Source organism: Rhamphochromis longiceps, linkage group LG17, assembly GCF_057381845.1.
Source record: "Rhamphochromis longiceps isolate RC_006_pf linkage group LG17, R_longiceps_female_GT1.1, whole genome shotgun sequence".
In the NCBI taxonomy this organism is placed as follows: Eukaryota; Metazoa; Chordata; class Actinopteri; order Cichliformes; family Cichlidae; genus Rhamphochromis; species Rhamphochromis longiceps.
The window spans coordinates 30,253,707-30,281,194 of record NC_140573.1 but is presented as its reverse complement, the minus strand read 5'-3'; the positions used below and the strand labels follow the sequence as shown (position 1 = coordinate 30,281,194).

Genomic DNA, 27,488 nt, shown 5'->3' with positions numbered 1-27,488 from the left:
ACTGTAACCCACATAATTTCCTTAGGGATTATAAAGTATTCTGATTCTGATTGTTTCAGGATACATGACCTGTCATTATCCAATGACACATCTGCTTACCTGCATCTTTTGCTCGTTTAGCCTCCTCTTCTTTTCTCTTTTTTCTAAACTGAGCACCTGATGGCTTTGAACATTTCTTGTCCATCTTCCATTGGTTTTAATTTTGCACTCCAGTATGAACACCTATCCCCCAACCCGTGGATCACCACGACATAACCTAATAGATCTACACCTTGGTTCACAGATTCACTTTGTCTTGGATTTATTTCTGGGATTTTGCACAACCCAGGATTCAAATCATGAATACATAATGGGCTTGGATTGACAACATTATGAATGAAATGTGCTCTATTTGGAAGCACCTGGCCCCCCTGCCCTTTCGACAGGTTGTGTGAGACTTTAAATCATTAAACTGTAAATTATACATTGTTATTGATCCCTTTACCCCTAGTCCTAAAGTGTATATTTATATTCTTACTCTTCTTATATTTATTGTTTGTTTACTTGCACTGCTGTAACTGGAGCCTCGTTGTCTCGCCACCGAGGGCTCTCGCACTCACTTTTCACGTATAGAATTTCGAAAAATCTTCGATGCAAATTATAAGCCTGTATCATAATGTCTGGTGTTTTCCTGTTTGTTGGTTTGTTTTTATTTTGTTTTATTTTGCGGGTAGATTATTAGATGCCACTCCAGCCAGTCAAAGAATCCCCCGCCCTTACTCCCAGCAAATGTGCGATAGAAAACCAATCGGTGCCTATGACATCTCCAAAATGTGCTGGCATGATGTCAGGAGAGTATGAGTACGAGCAACTTTTTTGCCGATGCCCGTGATGCCGCCCCCACCACGATGCCACCCTGGGCAACCGCCCATGTCGCCCATATCAAAAAACGCTACTGGGTATCAACAGCGGAAATACATTCAAGAATTGGTCAAACAGCGGCAGCTTTCACCTCCCTCCGATGGTACATCTGGAAGAAAACAAACGTCACCCTTACCACCAAAATTCGCCTGTACCGCACACCGGTATTGCCCATTCTTCCCTATGGGTCGGAGATCCTCAATCATGACCTCAACAAGCTTGAGGTCTTCCAAATGCGCTGCGATCCCTCTGTGATCATCAGCAGCATGATACGTAGTCAATGTCACCAGCAGGCCCAGTGGAAGAGCTGATTAGGAAGCGATGACTGCAATGGTTTGGCCACATCTGCCGCATGAGAAATCATCGCCTTTTGATGCAGCAGCAACCCGCCCACTGGAGAATCAAGCGTGACGCGCCCAAGCAGACTTGGATCAAGCAAATTGAAGACAACCTTAGACAAGGACGTCTAACCCTCGAGCAAGCAAAGGTGAAGGCAGGAGACCACAAGGCCTGGAAGTGCATCGTTGACCAAGATGGAAACCCTACGGCACCCACAGCGACGTATTGGCTTTGTGAACAACCTCCCTTGCCAGCCACCAGCTAGGGACAAAAGAAGAAGAAGAAAGATTTCTCTGCCAACAGGTGGAGGTATCTGAGCTAACGGGAGAAGTTTTCCTGCAGTTTAGGCAACAAAACTATTTGGTAAGGATTGGGGCAAAGATCGTGCATTGGTTAAAATATACTGATTGTGCCTACTATGCCTGGTGTATTATTGGTTAGTTATGTCACCCGCCTGTTAGTATATTTTATTTGTATTTTGTGCTTTATATTTGTATTTATTATTGCTCTTAACTCATTCTGTGAAGCACTTTGGCATACCTGTGGTTTTTTAAATGTGCTATATAAATAAAATTGTATTGTATTGTATTGTATTGATTACCGTCGTTTTCGAGTGCCTGTCTGGCAGAAAGCCATGAAGGCAATCTGTATTTGCTGAAAAACTAAAAGGATTTTTTTTTTTAAAAAGTAGTTGAGAGGTGGAGGTTGGGCAAAGGTATTAGCAGAGGACGTAATCGTCTAGTCAAATAGCTGCGATGTACATGTACATAACTTTTTAATGTTTTTTCCCCTGCTCTACAGTAATGTCCAGCTACTAGGGTGATCTTTTTTAACTAAAAGAAGTGTGCCAGTCCCAAGCCTGGATAAATTGAGGGTTGCGCCAGGAAATGCTTCTTTGCTGAAATTCTTGACATTCTCATCCATTTCCTGTGCCACCACTTGGGAAATAAGGGACCAGCTACAATGTTCTATATATTTATTTCTAATAAAATGTCAAACCTGAGCCTATATAACATATTTAAATATTTTGATTAATTTGATTGACAGTCACAGTTTTGTCAAGAGTCAGTCCTTAGGTTTGAGAATCTGGAATAATGTCTTTGGATCATTATCTATCTATTGATATACAGTATATCAGTTTACACTGATATGTGATCTTCCAGTCAAAACATTTAGAAAAGCCACAGCCTCAAAAAAACACAAACAAAGAAACCAACGCCCCCCAAAAAACTATAACAAATGTATGCTCTCTCCTGCAAAAGTGTCCTTTTTGGGGACCATTTCTCAGGCTGTCACTTTGAGCTCATCTTCTGTGACAGCTGTAATTCTTGGACATCTTATGGGTTTTTTTCTCTAGTTAATTTCACAGAAACTCGGAAGACACTATCATCTTACTTTGAGCATCATTAATTTATTTTTTCTGTGACATCCAAAAGTGTTACACAAGGCATTAAAATTAAGCTGTGCTAAAGAAATGAATAACTGAAAAAGAACTTGAAAGATTTCTGTAAATATACCTTGTGGTTCTTTTGGTGCTCAAATTATCTGATTATTATGTAATTGTCTTTGACCAGGAAGCCCCACACAGTTAAAACATGAAGCAACATCCCACAAATCCTGCCATTCAAAGCTAAGTAAACACCTGAAGTGTTGCTCAGAAGTTCAGTTTAGCATAACAATATAATTCAATATTCAAGTTCACCTATAAAACCAGTCCCAGTGGAATCAACTTCCTGTAACCTACACCTTGTCTCTCCATGCACGACTGCCCACCAGCATTGCCCCATCATTTCAAAGTTATCTCATGCAATGTCAAGTCAGCTCTTCCGCAACTGTAATTACCCTCACGTAAGTGCTTGATAGAGCACAAAAAATAAATACTGTCAAGGCTTTACTTAAACAGAGCTCTTCAGAGCTAGGCAGGGGGCTAGGCTAAAACGCTCTGCATGACTCGCTAAGAGGAAAATATAGAGGAGAGGCTGAAGCATCAATAACGTCCTACCATAGAGGATAATGAGGCCGAGAGACATTTACAAAGCCTGCAATTATGGTGTTATTGACCTCAATAAAGGAGAAGATATCATCACTTGTCTCCTTTGTACTTTGTTGTGATACATGTAGGAGGAGGAAAACCAGCTGGGGGAGGGGCAGAGGAAGGAAAGTTCTAGCACTCCGAGTTCATTTAAACTTGGTAAGGAAGCAATAGGTAGGTTATGTGATGGAAATGTAAGCTTTCACTATATGAAGTCCTAATTTGCAAAATTAGACACAACAAACAGACAGACAGCAGTGTCACTGCTGGAGGGAGAAAGACAAAATAAAGTGAATTAAGAGGAAAGACCCAAGCAGAAATAGTATACTAAGCCATTAGTGGTAGCTTTACACCAGAGGGATAAAGCCCATGTAAGAAAGGAGGGAAAGGCACGAAGAAAAAGACAGGAAGAGGGGCAGAAAGTGACTGTTTGTCTTCTCCAATGCTCTGTCAAGCTTGCTGCTTATTAGATGCACTATCCCCCAATGGCTCAATTACATCCATTCTGGCATCCTCAAACATCCCTATCCTTTTTGTGCATGTTCTCAGCTTCCAGTAATAGTATCAGGCTTGTTCTTCTCTAAGAACAGATTAGAAGCCCAAATTACTACTATTAGAGGAGGATTTTAGCTTTCAAACTGTCACCCACTCTTGGAAACCATAACTCAACTTGATGGGACTTAAGGAGGGAGGGGGTTTGCTTTTGGATGCTTTTTCCGTGACAGTTTTGATGGAATTAAGAGATCAGATGTGGATCTGCAGACTGGCTTCAGAGTATAAAAACATGAGGATGTTTACAAGGCAAGAGGGCGCTGGAGTGGAAATTCTGAGATTGGATATTGAGCCCTGGATTCTTGTGCGCTGCTTGCACACGAGCATGCTGGGCCTCTGAGGTGGTGTGAGGCTGATTTTTCAGTGATTCAGTAAGGATGACGTCCAACAATGCTTAATCAATATTCTAGATTTTCACTCGGCTCTGGGTGTCAGATTTGTTTGCTTTTTTTCTCTGTGAGTAAAACAGAAGGAAAGAAAACAAAAAGTCTAGCAATAAGGCTTGGAAATGATTTGGGCGTACTTGAAAACCCCTACTGCTGAATGACAATGTAAGGTCATGTTTGAAAACAAAGAAACGGATGTGCTTTTTCCTAGATTTACTTCATGCTGCATGAAATTGGACTATTAATACAATAGATTTCAAGTGAGATGAGAAGACTTGGCTGCCATCAAACTGCTAGTGCCTGCTAACCAGTGAGATGTGAAAAAAAAAGTGTTTAATGACAAACTCTTCAAACGCTTTGACAGCAAAAAACATAAGAATACAGTCTGTGGGGTATTTATTTAAAAATCCCTTGCTGCTTCCTCATAAAGATGTAGAAATACATTTGGTATAAAAGTACAGATAGGAGAAAAATACTGGGAGGAAGTCCTTCTACTGAACTCCATCTGGGAACCGTCTTTTAATGCTGGATTACAAACTCCACACCCGTTGAAAAATTCTGTGTGCTTTTCATGTAAACTCTGAATGATGGGGCTTCACTATTTGAAAAGTAGAAACAAAGTCGTATTCAAGGACAGTTTGAGACATTTATCTAAAAAATGTGTTCATGTTGTTAAAGCATATTGAAAATACCACTTCCTGTCTAGGGGGCAGGAGTTAGCCCCAGTCAGTCCGCTTATATCCGATCTTTACTTATGTTGATTTCCAGTTACCCTTGGCCCAGTAACCATCTTTCTAAGTAAACTACCTTTGAAGACAACAGTCTCCTCAATATCTCTCCCCGGGGTAATTTATTTGCCATTGTAGGATCTTTCAGAATGGTCCTTATCTAAGTATTTCAGAAACTCCTCACCTACAGCGATTTCTGTCCACACAACCGTCTCTGTGGTTTATAGAGAATGGTCTGAAAAAGAGAAAATATCCAGTGCCTGGCAGTTCTCTGGGTTAAAAATGCCTTGTTGATGCCAGAGGTCAGACGAGAGTGGCTAGACTGCTTATAGCTAATAGGAAGACAACAGGAACCTAATTAAATATATAGCAGTAGAAAACACACCAGTTTCCACTCCTGTCTGCTAAGAACAGGAAACTGAGGCAGCACGTGACATGGGTTCAATGAAATATGGCAATGAAAGACTGGAAAAACACTGCCGAGTCTTTGATTTCTGTGGCCTCCTTCAGATGGCAGTCAGAATTCAATCTAGGCAACAGGAAAGCATGGATCCATCTTTCATTCTATCAACAGGTCAGGCTGCTAATCATGTAATGGTGTAGGGGATATTTTCTTGGCACACTTTGGGCCCTACCCGTGCATGTCCATCCCTTTATGACCACAGTCTACCAATCTTCTGATAGCTGCTTCCAGAAGGGTAACGTGCCGTGTCACAAATCATCTCAAACTACTTTCCAGAACATAACGATCAGTTCACTTTACTCAAATGGCCTTCACAGTCACCAGATTTCAATCCAACAAAGCACCTTTGGGATGTGGTGGAACAAGAGATTCGCATTACATGTATGTGCAGTTAAATCAACAGTGAATGTGTGAAGCTTTTATGTGAAGCTTTTATTTTTCTACGGAGAAAAATCTTGGAGCAATGTTTCCAGCACCTTGTTGAATCTACACTTAAATTTATGCCATGAAGAAGTAATGCAGTCACTGCTAGAGTCTGTGCATTTGATTTGGAATTATGGATTTGCTAAGAAGTTGAAAGTCAAAAGTCTAAAAAAACAACTTCTGTTTCCAGGATTACTAAAGACGTTTTAATTATAAAAGGTTGACTTTTGCATTTCCTCCTCCAACTTTTTCTTGGCATGTCTCACTGCCCGCATTCACTTCTTAACGGAATGATGGCCAAAAGCCTGACATTAAAATCCAAGTTCCAGAGTGAAATTATCATTAAAATGTCAATTTTAGTTGACAGTTGCACTTTTAATTAATTAGTACTTATTTCATGACAAGTGGCTTTAACGGAGGATTACAGACATAAGTCTTAAACCTCAGAAATAAAAACTTTTAATGGTTGTAAAGCCTGTAGTTAATAAAAGCTTTAGATATGTTTATGGTCTCGACATGACGTATGTATATAAATACCCCAGATGTGAATTTTGAAGCTATTATTCCTAAGACGATTTGCTAATCATACCTTATTTTCTGCAGTAAAAATAAAAACACCTGTAAAAAGAAATCCCATTAAAATTTTGTCAATGGAAGCTGAACAATGCTAACTTACTGAAGAACAATAATCCTTGCTGCATTATATTTACTATTTTTTAGCATAGAATCACATTTATCTTCTCTTAATGTATGAACCCCACTACACTTGTGTATGAAACCTCATTATCGGTTATAAAAGGGTATGAAACCTCAAGCTGATTGCTGCACAGCACCTAACAGCTTGAGGTTGTGGTTTTGAAGTGTACAAATGGGAGAGAGAAGAGCACAAATTTCCTCAGCAGTCACACATAGCTAAGCCAGAGGGGATAAAGTGGTCAGAAGTAAGGCAGCTGTGCTTTCATGCTGAGTCGTGTTCTCTATTCTGGGATTGTGTCCACTTCCCAGCATTCAACCCTTGAATATGACAGTCTACTCTTAACTGGCTCAGCGAGGCTACTTGGCCTTCATTAAGCTTGTTATGGTGAGTCAGGATGTTGAAAATGATGTTTTTTCACCTCCCTTTTCCTTTCTTTTTTTTTTTTTTTTTTTTTTTTACCTTTTTAAAAAAAACAACTTTATTGTAGTTTAAAAAAATTTTTTTTTTAATCAATTTCACTAGTAAGGGTTTTGTCATCCTTTGGTCCATCACTCAAAATGCGCAGGCATAAATGTGTCAATTTCATCAATTTCATTACATTAAAAGCTTCTTGAAATGGTCTATGCTTTTCCTGCTGACCTTTGACCCTGGCAACTCCCATCTAACCTCTGTACAACCCACTTTTCTCTGGTTTCAAATGAACCTGGACACACACACAAGGACGTACGCACGCATAGACACACGTATACATGACAAATGGCCTAAGAGAGGCAATCATTAGAGCAATGGAGGCTAAAAGAAAAGGGGGGATGGGCTACTTTCCCCTGTGGCTGTGAGGCTACCACTTTCCTCATGGTCACAGGGGTAAAGCACAAATTAAGACACATCATTTTCGTCAAGGGAGCAGCTCATTTAGTAGTGAGGAAGTGTCATGCTTTGTGACATACACACTATAGTTTCTGCTGCGCTATCCTTCTGTTGTAGCAATATTGACATCGCTGGCTAGCACCTCATTTAATTTCACACCGTTTAACTCATTGGCACACTTATGCATACAGCTGAGGACGTGGAAAAAACGTGATGAAATTTTAATGTCATCCTTTCAGAGTTGGAGCGGGAGCCCTCAGATGACCTGTTTGTCTAAACTCCAACCAAGTGTGTCCCTAACTGTCTAAATTCAGTGAACCTGGGATGATCTGTACCGTATGTGCACTGAGTCACATTTCACTATCATAAACAAGTGAGATGGTTCGAGAGCTTCTCATTTCGTGTCTAACGAGTATAAAACTGTTCCAGGCTCAAAGTGTGAGCATGTTTAAAGTCCAGGGAAGTCAGTATAAGCTGACATGAAGCCAACTTTTATCTAGTAAACTTTTACTGTCAGTTTGCCTGTTGAAGTCCGTTTGTCCAGCTGCTGCCCCCTCAGCTCATTTGTGCTGCTGAGAGACAGCTGGTTCTGACGCTGAACAGAGGTCGGAGTCATCGTGAGGGCAAGCATCACTGTCAGTGCTTCACTAGTCCCCTCTTTTTTTTCTTTCTTTACTTCTTGTCTTTATCTGCCTTTGTGATTACTTGTGATCAATCATCTAATCAGTAACCCTCCTGTTAATTTTTGTTTTCTTCCACTGGAATCCAGTTTTCTTCTGCTCCAGTTTAGGTTTTCTATCATAGTTTCTCCTTTTTCTTTTCTCTCTTCACTGGGAAGGAACATTGACTTCATTACCTCCTCATCTATTCTGTCCTTTGTCATCTTGCCTCTGAGCCGTAAATCAATTTTAGCATCATGTCAAAGTTGCATCTAAAGGACAGAGGAGCGAGGACGATTGGTGGAAAAGCTATAATTGAGGAAGCGTAGGTGTATCATAGAAGTGTTTTTTTTACCTGTGACACAAGAAAAAAGTTTTTTTTTTAATTAACTGTTTCGTCAGACTTTCTTTTCCATTTAAGGTACTTTTCCTTCTTCTTCTTTTTCCTTCTTCTTCTTCTAGGGTTACCATAGAAGAAGCGGGTTATCTGCCTCCATCTCAGTCTATCACTAGCGTCCTCTTCTGTCACACCAAATCTTTGCATGTCCTCCTTCACTATATCAATCAATCTCCTCTGAGGTTTTCCTGTTTTTGTTCTGCCATGCAGCTTTACTTTAACATCCTTTGTTCCTGTGGCTACAATGTAGCTTGCCGTCACCAGTGTGTGAATGTGTGTGTGAATGGGTGGATGACTGAACGTGTAAAGCGCTTTGAGGTCCTTAGGGACCAAGTAAAGCACTATACAAATGCAGGCCATTTACCATTTTTTTCCAATATATCCATTACCCCTCTTCTGCATATTAAAGACATGTGTTTCACACAAACTTCACTGTACTCTACTGTGGCTTTAAGTCCGGTGAAGCAGGCTAAATGTCATATACCCAAGAGCAATGTGGGGTTCTGCATTTCCCATAACTCACAAACTTGTCTGGCGACATTGCTAAAACAGATCAGTAGTACTCAAACTACTCAGACTAGAAATTGGGCAGAAAAAAAGGGCTTCAATAACTGCCTGTCATAAAATAACTGCCCAGTGAGACAAGTTTAAGAGCCAAAAGTCTTGCAGTCCCAGCAGGTCTCACACTTGGCTCAGTTGCATGTGGTTCCTCCTTCTCGTGGCCTTGCAGGCAACAGGCTGCGTGGCATTGCACAGCTCACTGACCCTTTTTAGATGGTTTCTCCCTTTTTGTTTTCACAACCGTTTTCACCATTTCTTTTATTATAGCAATGGGATCAGGAAAAAAATCTGATAAGAGGAGAATGTTTGTTTATGGATGTAACTAATCAGAACACTATTTTTACTTTTAGCAGTTACTCTGGTGATTTTTAAATAAAAATCAGACTGCTTACAAAAAAGGCAGAATGAGACATTAGCAGTTCGTTTTATTACATGATGCTACAATCTATCATAAAAAGGGTCTAAGGAGCAGCAGACACAAAAGGGAAATGGTCACTTTAATTCCCAGCTACCCAGCTACTGTAGTTAGATCATTTCTCAGGACCATATTTTATTGTTTATTGCCCTTACACAAAAAAGCTCTAAACTCACCCTGCAACTTTCAATGCTTCACACTTAGATTTAATTCAAATATACTGTTCACTAAAAAAAGTGATAATTTTTCCAAAGGATAAATAATTATGAGTGAAATCATGCTTTGAAGATGACATTTTGTGTAGCTGTTCAAGACTAAGTTTAACTCTTGTTGAAAAAAATGGACCAATAAGTCTACTTTATAGAGCACAGCTACAGTACACACATCCACACATCCACACATGCTCACGGTTTCCCCATTAGTCACCTGTTGCTATGCCCCACCCCTTCTTCCCTATGGACAGCTGGGCTCACAAACTCTGCTTAATGTGCTCAGTGAACCTTGCTTTGACCGAAGCATTGAGTCCATGCAGTCATAAATCCTACAAGTAAAATCTAAATCATCTTGAAGGCTGCTTCCAGGTGATTATAGCATATTGTCTTATTTTTAAATTAATTCATTAGGATGTGTGAACATGTACATGTACAATGACAATAAAGGACTATTCTATTCTATTCTAGTCATGTGTGCTGACCCTCTATCATTATCTGCTATCAGCGACTAGCAGCTGTTGCTCTAATGGAAACCAAGAAACCAGTAACTTTAAAATGGTGATAGCTATCTTGGAGGGCATTCATTTTCCTTCCAACTGTTTAGACATACTGAATTCATGGACAAAGAAGGCATCACTTAAAGTAGATCTCATAGCATATTACTGACTGTACTGATGTGTTAAAATGCAACAAGGCTGATAAATAAGTAAATAATAAAATGAATAATTTATTTTCGACTTGAACAACGAAATCTCAGATGTGTTCTGATGTGTTTTGAAGTTACATAAATCTAAAGCCTAATAAATGCTCATCTGTCTCTGTCTTGCTCTTTTATGTCTTTCTTCTCTTTCTGTCCTTTTTCACATCAGAAGAATACATTAACCAGCATCTCACCCCTGAGGATGTGATACTCTCATGCTGCCAACTTTGAATAGGTCTTGCCTTAATGCACAGCTCTTGTGGAGTAGAGTAATGCATTATCTTGTCTAACACTTATTATATCACGCTTCCCCTCCAGTGGATCTATATAGATAATCTAGCATAGGTATTGATATAGTAAACAATAAAGGCCAGCTTAGGTCATATGATTGCAATGGCTGCATTCAAAATGAATAAAAAATTTTTTAGACTTTCTATTAGCCAAGGAATGATCAGCTACTTTCTTTTTCTGTTCACAGGATAAAGGAATGGGTGGACCAAATGCAAAAAGATTTGATCGCTTTAACAGACACAGCCACTGGCATGCAGGACCTAATAGAGGTAAGACTGCCTGTCATGCATATACGCCAAGTAAGATTTCAAATGTGAACTGAAATATGAGTGAGTTCTCCTTATTTGTGGATAAAGGGGTGCAACGCTCTTGGTTGATGTTTTTGATCAGAGCAAAGATTTAAGAGCATCCACACAGCCAACACAAAGAGTCCTACTAATTCTCTGCCTGCTTTTTTTGATGGGTGATGGAGGCGACACATACGTTTGTGAATGCAGTGACTCAAGAACAAAGCGACAAATACATTTTCAAATTCATACAATACTTGTATCTACTAAACATCTCAGATGAGTTCAAATCTCAGTGATCTCAACCTCAAAGTCAAGGCCAAATTTTCTGAAAATCTTGTGCCATAGCTACTATGTTCATCCCACAATATAGATTGAATGGGGGTTAACCCAGACTAATAAATATCTAACAAAACTGAAGTTTTTCATGTCTCACACATAGGTATCATATACCTATCATACACCCCAAATACCAGTACTGACACTGTGCTTAATAAATCGTTATTGTTTTTACAGTTTGCACCAACTGTGCACAAACGATTTCTATAAATAAATTTATATCTATTCAAATCCATATTTACAGGACGAGAACAAAATATTATGTGTAATTTCTGTCACTTAATACTCTTAGTCTCATTAGCTCTCTCTGCACGACCTCAGGTGTCACAACACATCACCAGTCTTCATATAGTAGTCTCTCATTAGACATAACGCTGCATCTGCATCATTTCATTTCACCAGCACACTGTACACACTCACATGAGATTAACTTCACTTCTCTACTGTGATAGCTACAGCTCCTACACACACGCAGACACTTAAACACTCAAAAACACAAACATATGAGAAGGAGAAGAAGCTTTTTAGATCCACATTGATTGATATAATGCATGTGCTACTTTGGATCCATTTGAGAATAAAAGCATTCAGCCTTAAAACATGGCAAAAATCATTACAAAACCTATTTTCATTTGATGTTCTGGGATGGCGTATCACTCCAAACAAGAATTAAATGTATTTGGAAGTCTTATGGGCAGCTGAATGAGATTAATGTGCAAAACAGGGGGAGTTGAAAAGGGGTGTTACAATGCTGCCTGAACAGTTATGCTGACTCATGTAAATTACAACCTCAAATGCTGGTATCAGCTTATGCACACGAGTGCGGAAATTTCATTTTCAGCTTTCAAAACACCCCAAAGCTATAGTAATCACTAGCATTAATATGTTCAATTCAAATGTATTTATACATACACAAATTCCAAATATAAAACAATGTATTAGTACAATCCGAATCAAACATTTAATAGTATCATTTTTAATACCAGTCTTTCACTGAGTGCCTACATGAACATGCCTCAGCTCTGTGTTTTGAATGTTGGACAGTGAAATCTCTTTAGGCTTCTAAATAATTGGCTGTTTGGCATTTGTGCTTTTTTATTACTCTTGCTGGGACATATTCCATAGCAGAGTAAATGGTACAGTTACATAAGGCTTTTTTCTTTTCTAAATCACTGTGCTTTGGTCAGTGAGGCTGATGAAATATAGAAGATGGGCAATAATGCAGAGTAACGTTCTTAATTTTAGTTACACTACATCTGTCTGTGAATAGAAAATAGACAGATGTTACGTTGTTTCTGACCCAGAATTTTTATTGTGACTGTCTTAGATATATCATAAACACAGAAAGCACTTCAGAGTGGAGTCCAACAATGCGCAGGAGCTGGTGGCAACGGCTGCTGGGAACATAGAGAGACTGCTGGCTAACCGCTCCGAAGCCCTAAAGGTAAGTTTAATCTTATGATCTTTTGGCAATTTATAGGAAATCAGTTAAGTGGAAGAGAAGGTTTTCCCTTGCGTCTTTTGTCATGGTGACATAATTCTTAAGATGGAATCATAAAATGCAAAATGTACACTGTTTGCAAAATTAGGTACAGCTTGACTTCTTGCACAGCGGCCCAGGAAAACACACAGAAACAGTCTGTTTATCTTCATTTCTCTTTGGGACAGCCTCTGGAACAACATCACAGCTGATCTATTATAATCAAACATCCTCCACCCACAATACTTGATTCAGAGTTAGCAGTCTGTGTTGGTACACGGTCACGAATGACCCTGTTTAGTTTCAACTTTGAGAAAAGCTTTGTCTTTCTGACTTCTGATGCCTGTTCTGCCCTCATACCTAACCTATACTGGCTGGTTTTATGGCTCATTTGTCTGAGCCCAACAGACAGAAGTGTTCCTGAACCGTGTTCACCTCACGCAGGTTATTGAAAGGCTGCGAGGACAATTCAGAGGCCTTGGAAGAGGAAAAAAAAAAGAAGCACAAAAGCATTTTTCAGTCCATGACAGTAATTAGTTTGACTTTTTAATAAAACTCATCTATTTAAACTGTTATACATCTTAGACCTAACTGTTGCTAGGGTTCGTTTGCCAGTTATTGAAGTGGACCTTTTCATTGTATTTTTGTCTTGTGAAGCATTTAAAATTCACTTATCTCATATATAATGTTTGACTGTGTCAATTCTGCAGCATGTTAAAGTGTTTTTACAAGTTGCTATATTAGTGGAGTGATCTCAGATGCATCTATACAATTTATATCCACATACTAACCAGACTAGCAAGAAATAGTTGAAAACTTTACTTTCTTGTCTAAATATGGTCAATTGTGGCTCAGGAAAAACACAACAAAACAAACAAACAAAAAAACATAGACAGTATAAAAGATGAACATAGCTGCCATGACCTTACCCAATGTTCTTGGACTCTATTCCCAAGCATGACAGAAGTTATGCTGGACCTTTGAGAGTTACGTTACATGGATGGAAGGGTGGCGTGCTACATTATCGGCTAGTACTTGCTATCTTAGTTAGCATGCTACATTCCTAAACAAAACAGTTCCAATACAAATACACATACATTATCTACTTTGTAGGAGACTAGTAAAATACTAGAATGTCTAAGGAGTTTGGAAAGAAGGCAACTGGACTTCTTTAAGTTTCTTGGAGATGTTTTACTCTCGTTCGAGAAGTAAAACCAAATGGTGTTTAAACCCTAGTCTGGATTATCCCTTAGGAGCCAAGGTGTAAAAATGGTTTCAGGTGAAACCATTGTGAGACCTTGCCTGGCCTTATCATGTGATCTATTAAGGTCACCTGACACACGATGTGAGTTGGGGTTGAGGCATCTGGGAAGGGATCTCAAAACTGCACTGGCAGCACAGCTTTCCAAACTTTCCAAGCTTCTTAGACTATCATGACCTGGATGACTAAATACTAGAATATCATTGAATAAAAGTGAAGCACAAACGTCTCGGATGGCCTTTACCAGACAACAAACTATATTGTTAGTAAGATAATCCATTAAAAACGCTCTAAAAGGCTCCAAGAGCACTCACAGTAACTTGAAGTTCAGTTTAATGATTCAGGATAGTGGAAGTAAGGCCTGATCGGCCTCACTATATCTGGTCTCCTGCCAGTCAGAGCCGGCACGCCCTAACTGAGATGAGTTATTAGAATGTGAAACTCGCTCTAAAGTTAAGTACTTCAATGCAGGAGTCTGTTGGGATTGACTCAAGTGGCACCTAGAGGAACTGCAACTTCTGTCACTTCTATAACGTCTTTTTTTTTTTCCAACTCTCGAATTTTGGGGGCAAAAAAGATGATAACAGCCATAATGCTTTCTAATATGGTTCTGATTGCTCCTCTACCACTGCTGTGATACTCTCTGGAAGTCTGTGGTTTTGAAATGCTTCATAAGCAGCTCAATGCTCAATAGATATGCATTAATGATTCCTCTATCATCTGCATTTGTCCTGGATCAAAATTTGTATAGCCTTTGCTGTGCTTTGTATTTTGTACTGTATAAAAAAATGATAACGCTCACTTAACCGAGGTCTTGACCAGTATTATTATTTTCTCTTGGACACACTTGTTTTTTTTTATTTTCAAAGGACAGCATGTGAAATTGATCCAACCTTTCCCTGTACCTTTAAATTACATTTAACAGTATCTCACCAACTAAATTAGGACCTTGGGATGCTACCAGCCTCGATCAATTTGACTCAAAGGGCCCGGAATATCCAATTAAGGCTGACAGCTTGTTGCCATAGCTACAATCTAATTGATTAACCCATCATATCTGCCAGGCATTTTGTTTTTCTTACATCTTCATAATTGTCAAGGGATTAGGGACAATTAGCTTTCGGTGTTGTTGCTTCACACCTGGGGAGACTAAATACGACTTATCTGTGAGTTGATGACAGTGGAATATAGATGTTGCACTACAGACTGTGTTCTAACATTTCATCAGCACCATCTGCTGTGTGTTTCACCTGTGGAAGTTAGTGCCAGTTGTTTAGTCTTTGCTGGAAGCAAAAAATGAAAGAGAGATGATATAAGTGTAAAAAAAACAAACACCATATGCTCCTGTTTTAATGTCAGTGCATTAGCATTGAAGAATATAGGTTGTGGTGGTGATGTATTTTGTGTAATGAAGTTGAACGGAGTCAACTTTATGGCAGTCAATTTATCTAAAGGACCATAAATTGTTACAGGGACTACTTAGCTAAATAATGAATGGAAATCGAAGTCAAGCATCTGTAATGTTTTGACCTGGCCTACGCTAATATAATAGCTCTCTATGAGGTAAAAAGCACTCCTCTCTGACTTTACACTCCTTTACTATCCTCTGTCGTTTTTCCCATATCATCATCCCTCATATCTTTTTGTTTTTATCTTTAAGTCCTCACTTTTTCTCTGTCTTTGTTCTGTTGAAAGGCTGATTGCGCACATCATAACTGAACATGTGAAGGAGCAGAGCTTTTTTTGTCTGGGAGAAAGGAAAGAACTGAATTGTCTGATCTTTGAGAAACACAGATGATAAGGAAGTGGTAGGAAGTCCATGAGTGCTCTATATGCTACACTTCCTTTGAGGCCCTAAACAAGAGACTAGAAGCCTAATGGATCTTGGCATCTCAGCAACAGGCAGCACTCTTTCTTTGTTCACACAGCACAGTTTGAACCTTCAAAGCTATTAAACTGACACACAGCCCTGCTATAAACAACCACGCACATGCAGGAATAAACGAGGAAACACACACAGATATGTAAAAGTAGGGTTTCAACTCCACGTGAGTCATTCTGATTTAATTTCAGGTATTTTGTGATCAGATTCAGGTATTCAGACCCTTTAAGATCAAAACGGTGCAGTAAGAATATTTCCACTTCTTAGAGTAATTCACATGATTTTTACATTTGAAAGCTGAGACAGTATTAAACTGTAAATTTTTAAAACCAACCAAAATCATGTATATTGTAAAGTTTAGGCAATGCTGCGCCTGAACTAAGCAGTGGCATTTCTCTTTACACTGACCAAACTGCTCTCCTGGGCGGTGCTTTGCAAATGTCCAATTACTTTTGTATACGTGTCCCTCAGTTTATATGTGACTGATATCAATTGTCAGTGAACACAGTCAATCTTGCTCCAATCTTTTTCTTTTATTGTACAGACTATATACATTTGCCTTTTTTAAACATCACTTTTTGCTCATCTGTTTCAACCGTTCCAAGTTAATGTTTCCAAAGTGCTGATGATCTGACTGGGGACATGGTTTTGTCTCTTTACAGCTCATGGGTGATCAAAGAATTTGCCTCTTTTATGTCATGCCACAGTATTTTGTATTCAGTATGTGTCGTTCTTAAAAGGATGTAAAGTGAAACTGAAATTCCCAGCAGGAAAGAAACCACCACGGTACTGACAGAGAAATCCTGAAAAGTTGTCATCGACAGCAACTGTACGGTAGCTAGATTTTTTTTTTTTTTGGTTATTTTTGAGGAAGGTATTGATATGTTTAGCTCTGTGTGTGTGTGTGTGTGTGTGTGTGTGTGTGTGTGTGTGTGTGTGTGTGTGTGTGTGTGTGTGTGTGCGCGCGTGTATGGCCGAGATGAGAGGGTTTTCTTCCTGATCTCTATATGACTCAGATTCTTTAGGCAGCTGCTGTTGTGGCTTAGCTTCACTGCTTCACACACAGGCTAAGCTCCACTTGTGACCATCTGCGTGCTCTCACATGCATAAGTGCATCGCCATCCTTACCTTTTCTTATCCAAAATCAGCTTTCTCTTGACCTTTTCCTCTTTCTTACTCTCTGCTGTGATCACACATTTTATCTTTCATGCCAGCCCTGTTCTTTCTTCCGCCTCAAACCCTGCTAAATTCTTTTGCCATCACTTCATCCTGATTCTGTGTCACTTTTCATTCCCAATTTCCCATTTTAGCCTTGCCCTCTGCTCCTGTGTTAGCCCTATCTGTCCTTTTATATATCTTCCTGTTGAATATAGAAGTATGTGGTATCCTTCCGCATTACAGTGTGTTAAAAAGAACTAGCAAAAATAGTTTCCCTGTTGAATTTATGTTAAATTACAAAACTATAACTACCTGAAACTAAACATTTTTCTAGTTGAGTAACATTATTTGATTTGGTAATCTGCATTTGCCATGTTTTCTCTTCTGATTAACTGGCATATAAGTAGAAGGTATCCAATCATCTGGTTGTGTCAGTCATGTGAGCCAGTGTTTTAGCAGAAGTTGAGGTTTTACATTGTGGATGTTCACATTAATTTCTTCCAGGGTGATGCTGCAAGTGTCCATCAGCTGCTAAAACAAGTACCTCATCCATGTTAAGAAGGTCTGTTAAGGAAGAAAGTGGCAGAGCCTCACCAATATAGGATTTTTAACTTTATTTTTTTCCCCCTTAATGCACAAAACATGTTATCTGTGCTTATTTATGTTATCTTTCTTTGATTATATGTTGCATTTTAAAATGAGTCTAGTTTTATTTCAAAACAATTCATAGATTATTTATTTACGCTTTGCCAGACTCGGGTCACCCCAGCTGGTTTTTAGTGTTTTTGGTGTTTTTTTTCTCTTATTCTTATTAGTCTCTTGTTTACATTTGAACTTTTCATATGTTGGCTGTTTAAAAATGCAAATATTGGCAGATAGATCTGCCTGCTGATGACGTATCGAGTGAGCTCTGGATAGTGAAGTGGTCTCAAACCACAATGGCCAGGTTTTATTTCAGCTAAAGATGTTGCTCCAAGGGAAATTAATAAGCTTGATGTTGGTTAGGTGGTCAATATCAACTTGCTTCAATGAGATAAAGTCAATACACTTAGAGATAAATGTACAGTTGGCTTCACAGCCTCTGAGGATTCTGTAACCAATATGCACCAGCTAAATGCAAAGAAACTTTTATGGTATTTGGTAATGCAAACATACTCTAACAAGTTATTTTTCTCCGTAGGCAAGGTTATAACTCACAGGTGGACAACTGATCTTCCTAAGGAGCCACATGAGAAACTGAGACTGTTGTAATAATCTGCTCAATATTAATTTAGTCTCTTTATAAGCTTATTGGTCTGACCCTCCACAACAATCCTAGTTACTCATGTGGCCCCTTGGAAAAATGAGTTTCCCACTGCTGTGGTAAAATAACAGCCTACTTTTTAATAGCACAAGTCTTTACTGTAGCATCTATTACCCAACACTGTAACAGTCTGTAATCATCTTCATGAGTAGCTTTACATCTTTATGTTTGAACAAGAAGTGTTTTGAAATACGACATTTGCCCTATGTTAAATAAGACCGCGTATTTCCACCTTTTCTGAGAAGAAGAGCGTCATTGCAGTCATAGACTGTATCTAAAGAATGGATGTAGCCACTGAGACATCACATTTTGGATGTGAAGCATTTGCCATCTTTTTTTTTTCTTTTTCTTTTAATTGACCGTGACGAACAAGGGGTGGACCTGACCTTACACACCATCTCAGACACAGTGATGAATAGTCTGTCACAAAGCAGGCCCATCTTACTTTATAAATCATAAATCATACATGCGTTTATGTCTGTTTTACTCCCAATAGGACCGTAATGACAAAATAAACATCATGCTACATTAAGTAAGTTGTTAAGTGAGACTATAATCTCATCAAGAGTAAAAGTTTCAAACTCTCCATAGGATTTACTTTTCAGAGTATGTCATGTTTTATAAGAAGTCTATAGTTGAAACATGAATGTGGAGAATTGAAATGGTTGGGTGGGTGTAAAGCAAACTAAGACCCGAGACTAAGGTAATTTCCCTACTGAACATCTATCATGCACATGGTTTATTATGAATTTATCTACACATCGCACACTTTTTGTGCATGCACACCTTTGTTCATTACTTCTTTTTTTACCTACCTTGACAGCAGATAGCCTCCCTCTGATATTCAGGCCACCTATGACTCTGTTTTCATCAATTATTGAAGCTTTCCTCTTAACCAGTACTCTTTGATGGAGCCAGTGGTTAACTTCTCCCAGTGGAATAGATCATTTCACTCCCCACAGTGACACCAGCAGAATTTTCTCGATATTTCTCATTAAAAGAAGGAATTTTACAAGTGGCTGCAAACCAGAATGGCAGAGTTACTGAAGCTGAACTATTAGCAATTAGCGAAATATGCTGAAAAGCCGTTTTTAAAGCTTATCCTAATGAGAAAAAAGCTCAGATGATAGCTTTTGCTATTGTCACTGTTTTTCCATTAAAATGTGTTCAGGAAGCAGGTGTTAGTATCAGAATATTTATTTATCTATTTTGTTTGAAACTTTGAGGAATGCTGGAAACATAGTTGAAACTTGCCATCTAAACACAATATTAAGACTAAATGCTTAATACATTGTTTTATTTGAATATTTTTCATACTGTGTGCAATGTGACATCTGGACATGCAGATGTTTTTGTGATCGTGAATAACTAACTGATGTATTCTGTTTTATTACACAGTAGAAACCATGGATAAATATTTTTTCCTATATGAATTCACTGCCAAAAAAAAAAATCCCTTTGTCAAAGATGACCCATGACCCAACACTGATGATAACCACGGACAAATTAATTTATTTTACATTTAAAAACTTTAGCTGCACTTAAGATTACACAACTTCAAAAGCAGAGATAAAAAGCAAGAAGTATTAGAGTAGCTGCCATTATTAGCTTTAACTGATGGATGGTCTCAAGATGACCTAAGACTTAACAGGGATGACTGACTTGTTGGGATAAGTGGAAGGTTATTCTCTGTGAGTGCCCTCGAGGAACTCCTCTTGTTGCTTTGTGCCCACCTTGAGGGATGCTTGTTGACAAAAACACCTGCTTATGGTGATATGGCAGCCTGCCATCTCCCACAGACAGACTGCTGAGAGAGAGCAAACTGGCTTGCAGAAAAGTTGTTGTGAAGGAATAAGAGAATGAAAAAAAAACTGAGGAACTTGCTCAGGGATGGTCTTTGTTGGTCTGCAAATATTTCTCAAGGAAAGTAAAGGGAAAAGACAAAAAAAAATCGTTTCACCATCCAAAAGAGAAAGTAAGACTATGAGGGGAAAAGGCTGTGCAAAGGTACAGCGCAGACAGGCCTGGGCTATTTGAATATTGATTGGTGAGGGTTATTTCAGGCCTGGGATTGCATTAGCTCTTTGGCAGCAGATTCATAAGGCGTTGGCTTCCCACCAAAGTCTGAGCCACAATTGGTGGCCATTTTGGAAACAAAAACAACAGTTGTTCTCCAACCCTGGTTTAAATCACTCTCAGAGTGGTTCTCCATCGATAAGAAACCCCATTTCCTTAATTGTGAGTGGGCTGTTGGCATTACCTTCAGTCAGGCAGGTTTGAGTTGACTTTTAATTGTAGAGGAGAAAGACGGCTCACGCTTTAGTGGGGAGATAATGAACAAAATGTTTCTAGTCTCTCGTGTTGCCCTCGCATGGGAGCTTTTGCTCTCCACTGTGCCTGGACCATGGATGCGGCAGGTAACCATGACACCCTGGTTGCTAAGCAACATGGGCATCATAAACAGATTCCTCACTCCCTAAGTGAATCACTTCTCTCTTGCTTTCTTTTTGTTACCCCGGTTAACATTCCACACTGTTCAAACAAAATGAGAAAACTGCCATTCAAGTACCCTCATCTCTCCTAATCTGCCACATGCATGCATTAAACACAAAATTGGCTGTCTAGGAGCATTCATGTTCATTAAATTGTCCAAGAAGGATGAGAGCATGAGTGCAAGCACTTAAACAGAGCTCTTTTAAGTGTTGCGTTATGTAGCGGTGCGTAATTACAGAGGAGTCACTGATCTCTAGTGTGTGCAAGTGCGTTATTAAACCACTGGATGACATGCTGTGAGTCATTAAACTCTGCTGTTAGAGTCCCAATCATAGGGTAGGCGCACACACACACACACACACACACACACACACACACACACACACACACACACACACACACACACACACGACAGTCATTGCACTCCTCATTCACACGTTTCTTTTTAAATGATGTTGTCCAATAAAATAAGAACAGTTTTGCTTGTACAGTTTCACATGAGTGTTTATCCATTTGTGCTCAAGTACTGAGTTACATTCATTTCTGAGAAGAAAGGATACATCGCATAATGACTGATTTTCTAACAGCTGTCTTTCACTTGAGTGCTGGTGAAAGCCCAAAATTGCTGAATAAACACAAATTTTCTGAATGTCGCATGCTGTTGATGTATTATTGGCGGGTTAATTATGCTAATTTAATCTTACACAAGTGTGGGCCTTTTTGAGTAATAAGCTTATTGCAGTAGGATCTTAAAGGTTTTGATTCATATAGTGAATGGGTTGGGGAACCCCAAGCCTCGAGAGCCGGTTTCCTGCAGGTTTTAGATGTGTCCTTGATCCAACACAGCTTATTCAAATGGCTAAATTACCTCCTCCACATGTCTTGAATTTCTAAGGAGGTCTGGTTAGGAACTAATCATTCAATTAAGGTGTGTTGACCCAGGGTGTTATCTAAAATCTGCAGGACACCGGCCCTCGAGGCCTGGAGTTTGACACCTCTGTGTTAGAATATTGCCTCTTGTGAGAAGCAAGGCAAGAAAGGCAAAAATAAACAATCAAACATGGCATTGGGCAGTACTCAGAGAACACACATGAAAATAAAGTTATGGGAAATCTCAGATTTTTTCAAATCTTATGCTAATAGATGTAGAGAACCTCAAGAATTCCCACTACTATCATGGGGACCTATGTCGATTTATTTGAATGTTTTTGGTGTTTTCTACGTAACAGTTTTGCATATTTTTGAACCATATTTATACAAGCAAACACTTTATATACATAAAACGTAACTTACATAAACAAAACTTAAAAATAATATTTTTTGGCATTTTCAGAAATAAAATAAAAATAGATTGACTAACTTGAATAATTTTTGAGTGTGTTTTTCACACCTTAGGTGCACTAAAACTGAGATGTGGATTCAGAATCTCTTCTGAATATGAAAATGTATATTGTCATCATGCTATGATATAAAAAACTCTTTGTAAGCCCTTTTTAAACTGTGAATTTGTGTGAACTGAGAAAATATTTTAAATCAAAATATTTTAAAAGAAAAATCATCACACTTCAAAACAGTCTTCTAGAAATTGTACAATTGAAACGAGCAAAGTGGCGTTATATTTGGCTGATATCGTACAGGCGATAACTGCAAATATTGGTGTCAAATTACAGCATTTCGCAAAGGCATTAGACCACCTCTCAGGAAAAACAAGAAATTATTTTAGAAAGGAACTTTTAAATTAAACACTACTGAATCCACTGACTTGATTTCGTGTTTTTATAGCCGCTTCACTGCCTCGGGGGTCAGGCAGCTCACAGTTGATATGAAATCAGACACCATATAAACATAGCTGAAGAAAATGTAAAGATCTTGTAAACTATGTTGAGCAAATCATTCAAAAGGATAATAATTCAACGCAATTTTCATGTGTTTTCACTGTCAATTTAATGACTCTATAAAAGAGGTTTCTTGCCCAAATACTTAACAAATCCAATAATGGGACGCACTTCATCACATCATAGGTGAATTGTCTTCAGTTTGTCTGCTAATTCTGTTCTGGATCATAAGTTGCTTGTTTGGTTGTAACAAAGTAATCCTCCAAAAAATCATCACATGTCAATTAGCTTCTAGAAATATATGATTAATTATCTGCAGTCATTACAGCATTTCATTTAATCACTGAATGGTTATGAATGGAAAATGCCAGACAATTCCCAACTGTAGTTCCTATACTTGCAGTTAATCTCAGGACACTGTGCCCTTAGTCACTGAGTAATGCTATGTATGCCCAAGGACTCTAAAACATATAAAGTGAACAACAACATACACACATATGCAAAGAGTATCCAAAACAGATAGTTTGGCTCCAGAACTTTTGCAAAACATATTGCAGTTTAATAGATTTCATTTGATGTTACAGCTTCAGTATGGAATTCACACAGTAGGGATTTTAAGAGGCTTTAAATGACATGATGCAATATTGTGCAAACATAATCCTGTCTTTCTTAATGAGCATTAATATTTGAAATATTGACTCAATGAGATAAAGAGTGCACGTGTGTGTGTGTGTGTGTGTGTGTGTGTGTGTGTGTGTGTGTGTGTGTGTGTGTGTGTGTGTGTGTGTGTGAGAAAGAGAGAGAGATTTTGGCCACTAGTGACTCATTATTCACCACTTCCTGGACTGTGTGTGCTTGTGTGTGTATTTGTGTGTCTAGCTGCTTTTGTCAGCCCAGCTGTCGCAGTGCTCCGGCTTTGTGTTTGTCATCTCTGTTTTCCTACATGAAACTTATCAGATATACAGTATATGTATACAGAGGGGAGTGCACATTTGATTTCTTGTTCATTATAACTCTATCTCCCTCTGTCTGTCACCTTTAGTCCCATTCAGATATAGGCAACAATAGCAGTGCCTCAGAAAAAGACCGTTTTCATTGTTTTTGTTGTTGTTTTTTAAAAAAAATTGCTTTATATTGGTCAAATTGTGCTTTTTAATTGAATCAGCAACAGTAGCTATCACAGTGTGTGAGTGTTTCGATCAAAAACACTGCCTCTGCTCCGTCACGCTTCAGGAAAGAGCTAAAGTAAGCACCATTCAACTAGTTCTTGTTGTGATCCGTAAATAGTTATATGTAAAGCCAAATCGCTGACGATCAAAATGGTAACCTTTCTTTCGAAACATACAGCGAATCAGTGAGTGGCTGTAGGTGTGTCCATGTGCAGAACCGTCACATCAACTTTCCAGCTGGGTACAGCTGTAATTGGGAGTTGTTTGCAGCCAGCTGGCACACAGATAGCATGGTCGGCTGGAAGAGTTTGCTGCAGGAGAGATGAGCTGTCAAACCACAGCACAGCAGTGGATCAGCACCAGTCTCTAACAAGTCACTTCATGCTAAGTTAGTATGTTGGTGAGAGTGATGTCTTCTCTAAAAGACCAGAGTTGTGTAGATAGGGTTAAATTGTCAACTTGCATGCACTCACTGTACAGTTGTTTTCCTTCTGGTGCCTGTGTGTGTGTGTGTGTGTGTGTGTGTGTGTGTGTGTGTGTGTGTGTGTGTGTGTGTGTGTGTGTGTGTGTGTGTGTGTGTGTGCGCAATGTGTGCAAATGTATGTCCTCTCTCACCACTTTTTTCTCACCACTCTCCTCCTGGCTCCCTACAGGCTGAGCAGGATAGATCTGACTAAAGTGCTGCCAGTCACAACAGCAGATGCTCATGTTTCCTCTGCTCTCCCGTGCCTCCCTACACATCAGTGAGATGGCAGGTGTGTGTGCTGTCCTGGCAGTACTAGATGCTCTAATCAGGCTGCCAGATAGCAACCCTGACTAAAACAAATAGAAAATATACACTATAAATCTACAGAGTTCTTGTTTGGAGTTAGTTGTTGTTGTTTTTGGGCAAAGTTACACATTATTTGTCATTCTTTTGAGGCCAGCTCAGTTTATACATGCCATAATGTTTATAGCTCACATAGTTCATGGGTTTTTATTGCTCTGGGTCCTCAGAAATGACATTTTTGTAGCATAACACATTCAGTTTGCCTCATCGTCGAGTGACATCAGAAGGAGATTAAAGGAATTACAGAAGACATGACTCATTTTCTCCGAGCAGAAGAAAAACACGTGCAAGCGCACACAGGCTGTGTCCAAGTATTCAGTGGATTTATGAAAGATCTGTTCTGAAGTGGTCACTTGAAGCTGGTTAAACATTTTTTTCTTTCTTATTTGCTAAATGTCAGCGATGTAGCGCCAATTTGAATTTAGCATTTTGGCACATATATCAGTAAAACTCATATTCAGTAGCATGTCTGTCCTAATGAATTCACCTGTATTTGACTGTCCCACAAAAGTGGATGGTCCCTAACTTGAAGTAACTTGGTTCTAAGGCATGAAACTACATTTTCATTATCTTCTCACTAACGCAACAATGTTCTCATTAGTCTTGCTAAAAGAAATTTGCTCATATTGTATATTTCTATGCCAGCTTGTTAGCAAATCCTTATTTCAACATCTTCTCATTATGTATTGTAAGATAACTGGTGTTGCATTTTTATTTTATGTACTGTTTGACATGTGTTTATGTTGCACTTTGAGCAGTAAATTCTAAAAAACCTTTAACTGCTTAAAGGAGTAGAAAGGCACTGCGAGGCTGTGGATTCAACATAAAAGAGAAGCTACAAGGTGGAAGAAACTGCTGGGCACTTTTGACCCCTTCACCTCCCGATCTGCTGCTGAGATCCTTATAAATGCCTTTTCCTGTGCCATGTGTTTGTGTGTGTGTACAGCTGCTTGAAATTCAACCTGGCACCTTTAACTACTGGGTGAAAGGAGTCAAAGGTAGGTCAGCAGGTCTCGCCTGCAGGGAAATACCAAGTAAAATGATAGTAAATACAAATGCCTGTGAGAAGGTATCTCTCTGTAATCCATAGCTTTTAATTAAAAAACAAAGAAATATTTCAGTGGAAGGAATAAGATCAGTATGCATACCCTTTTTATTTTGTTGGAGCATCTTTTGATTGTGATATAGCAGTCAGTCTTTTTGGGTAGGAATTAGCATGCCGCATCTTAACTTGGCAAAAATTTGGCCACTCTTCTTTGCAGTATTGCTCCAAATCTGTCAGAGTGTGAGGGCTTCTCCTGTGCACAGCCCTATTCAGCTCATTTCACAGATTTTCAGTGGGATTCAGGTCTGGGCTCTGGCTGGGCCATTCCAAAACTTTAATCTTCTTCTGGTGAGGCCAGATTTGGATGTTGATTCAGATATATGCTGTGTGTCATTGTTCTACTGAAAGATAAAATTCATCATAATCGCCTGCTTTCTAGCAGATGCCTGAAGGTTTTGTATAAAAACCGAGTGGTATTTGGAACTGTTTATAATTCCATCTACTTTGATTAAAGCCTCAGCTCTAACTTGTGATCGTGCATGACGTCATGCATGTAGTTGTCTGGCTTCCTGACCAGTATTGTTGGTTTCAGTTCAGTTTTGGAGAAATGTTCATACTTGGAAATGTAGTAATTCTTCAATTGTTGATGACTGTCTCATACCTTTCAGGAATAAGATCCCTTTAATGATTTTGTAAGCTCTTTGCATGCCATAGTTATGCTGTGACATGCAAATCCATAAATGTGAGGAAATATCTGCGTGATTGGTTAATTTTGTATGCTGTCATATCCCCACTTATGAGCGTGTGCAAACTTACTGTATGCAACCACATTATTGTTGTGTTGTTACGTGGACATCTGTGTATGGTTAAGTTGAGCAGCTGCATTCTGTATGTGTTTAAGTACTGAACACTATGTTTTCTTAGTAACGTGTGAGCAGGTATGCTGGAATGAGTTTCATTCACCTGCTGCGACTGATATCTAGACTTACATGATGTGAATGTGATGAAAATGCTTTGCAAATTGCTTTTGTGCGGACAACAGAAATGCACACAAAGCCCTTGTCTTCTTATCATGTTTCATTCTTTCGATAATGCTTGGAGCTGAAATGGGAGTGCTTCCACAGTAAATGGCCATCTGTGGGTTTGTGACCACAGAAACGACACACAAACTGATTTGTCTTTGCACCATTAGTGACCTGACTGGAAACTGACAGGATATTCCCATTAAGTCCATGCAGCCTGGTTGCCACTGGCAACTAGAAACAAAATCTACAAAGGCACTGTGTGTTTGTGCATGTGCAAATAAAAAGACCAGAATGACCCCACTGCCAAGACTCATATACCTCAAAAAAAAAAAAGGGGGGGGGGGATTGTGTGCATGTGGAGAGTCATAAACATAAAACTTGTCTAACAGAGCAATGACAGAGCAGGTGGCTACCAGGAACGTTGTATACATATTTTCCCTATAAGTAGCCCACATGCCGTGTATTAAAGCTATACCGAAGCCTTTTTTCCCCCCTACCATAACTGCACAGACATAGCGGTAGCGCGTTTTCACCTTTGCTCCCGCCATCTCTTAAAGCTGCTGCTAAATTTCCCCCTAATGAGACACAACCAGAGCGTGGTTTGCGATGCTTTCAGCTTCCAGAAAGCATAATGGGGTACGGAGCACAAGCATAACTAGTAATGTGAAGTCAAATATGTGAGCAGCTGCTACTCTTTCTGCTTGTTTTATCTAATTTCTTTCTTTCTTTCTTTTTATGGACATTGATATTTTAAATCAGC

At 39.0% G+C, this 27,488-nt stretch overlaps 1 protein-coding gene across 1 annotated transcript in view; it reads left to right on the top strand.

Annotated features, from left to right (window-relative positions):
* cacna2d1a (calcium channel, voltage-dependent, alpha 2/delta subunit 1a) overlaps positions 1 to 27,488 on the top strand; it is a 99,727-nt gene that overhangs the window by 9,488 nt on the left and 62,751 nt on the right. The window contains exons 2-3 of the mRNA XM_085387071.1: positions 10,810 to 10,891; positions 12,576 to 12,692. Of these exons, the coding sequence (XP_085243197.1) occupies positions 10,810 to 10,891; positions 12,576 to 12,692 (199 nt within the window). The remainder of the gene's footprint in view (positions 1 to 10,809; positions 10,892 to 12,575; positions 12,693 to 27,488) is intronic.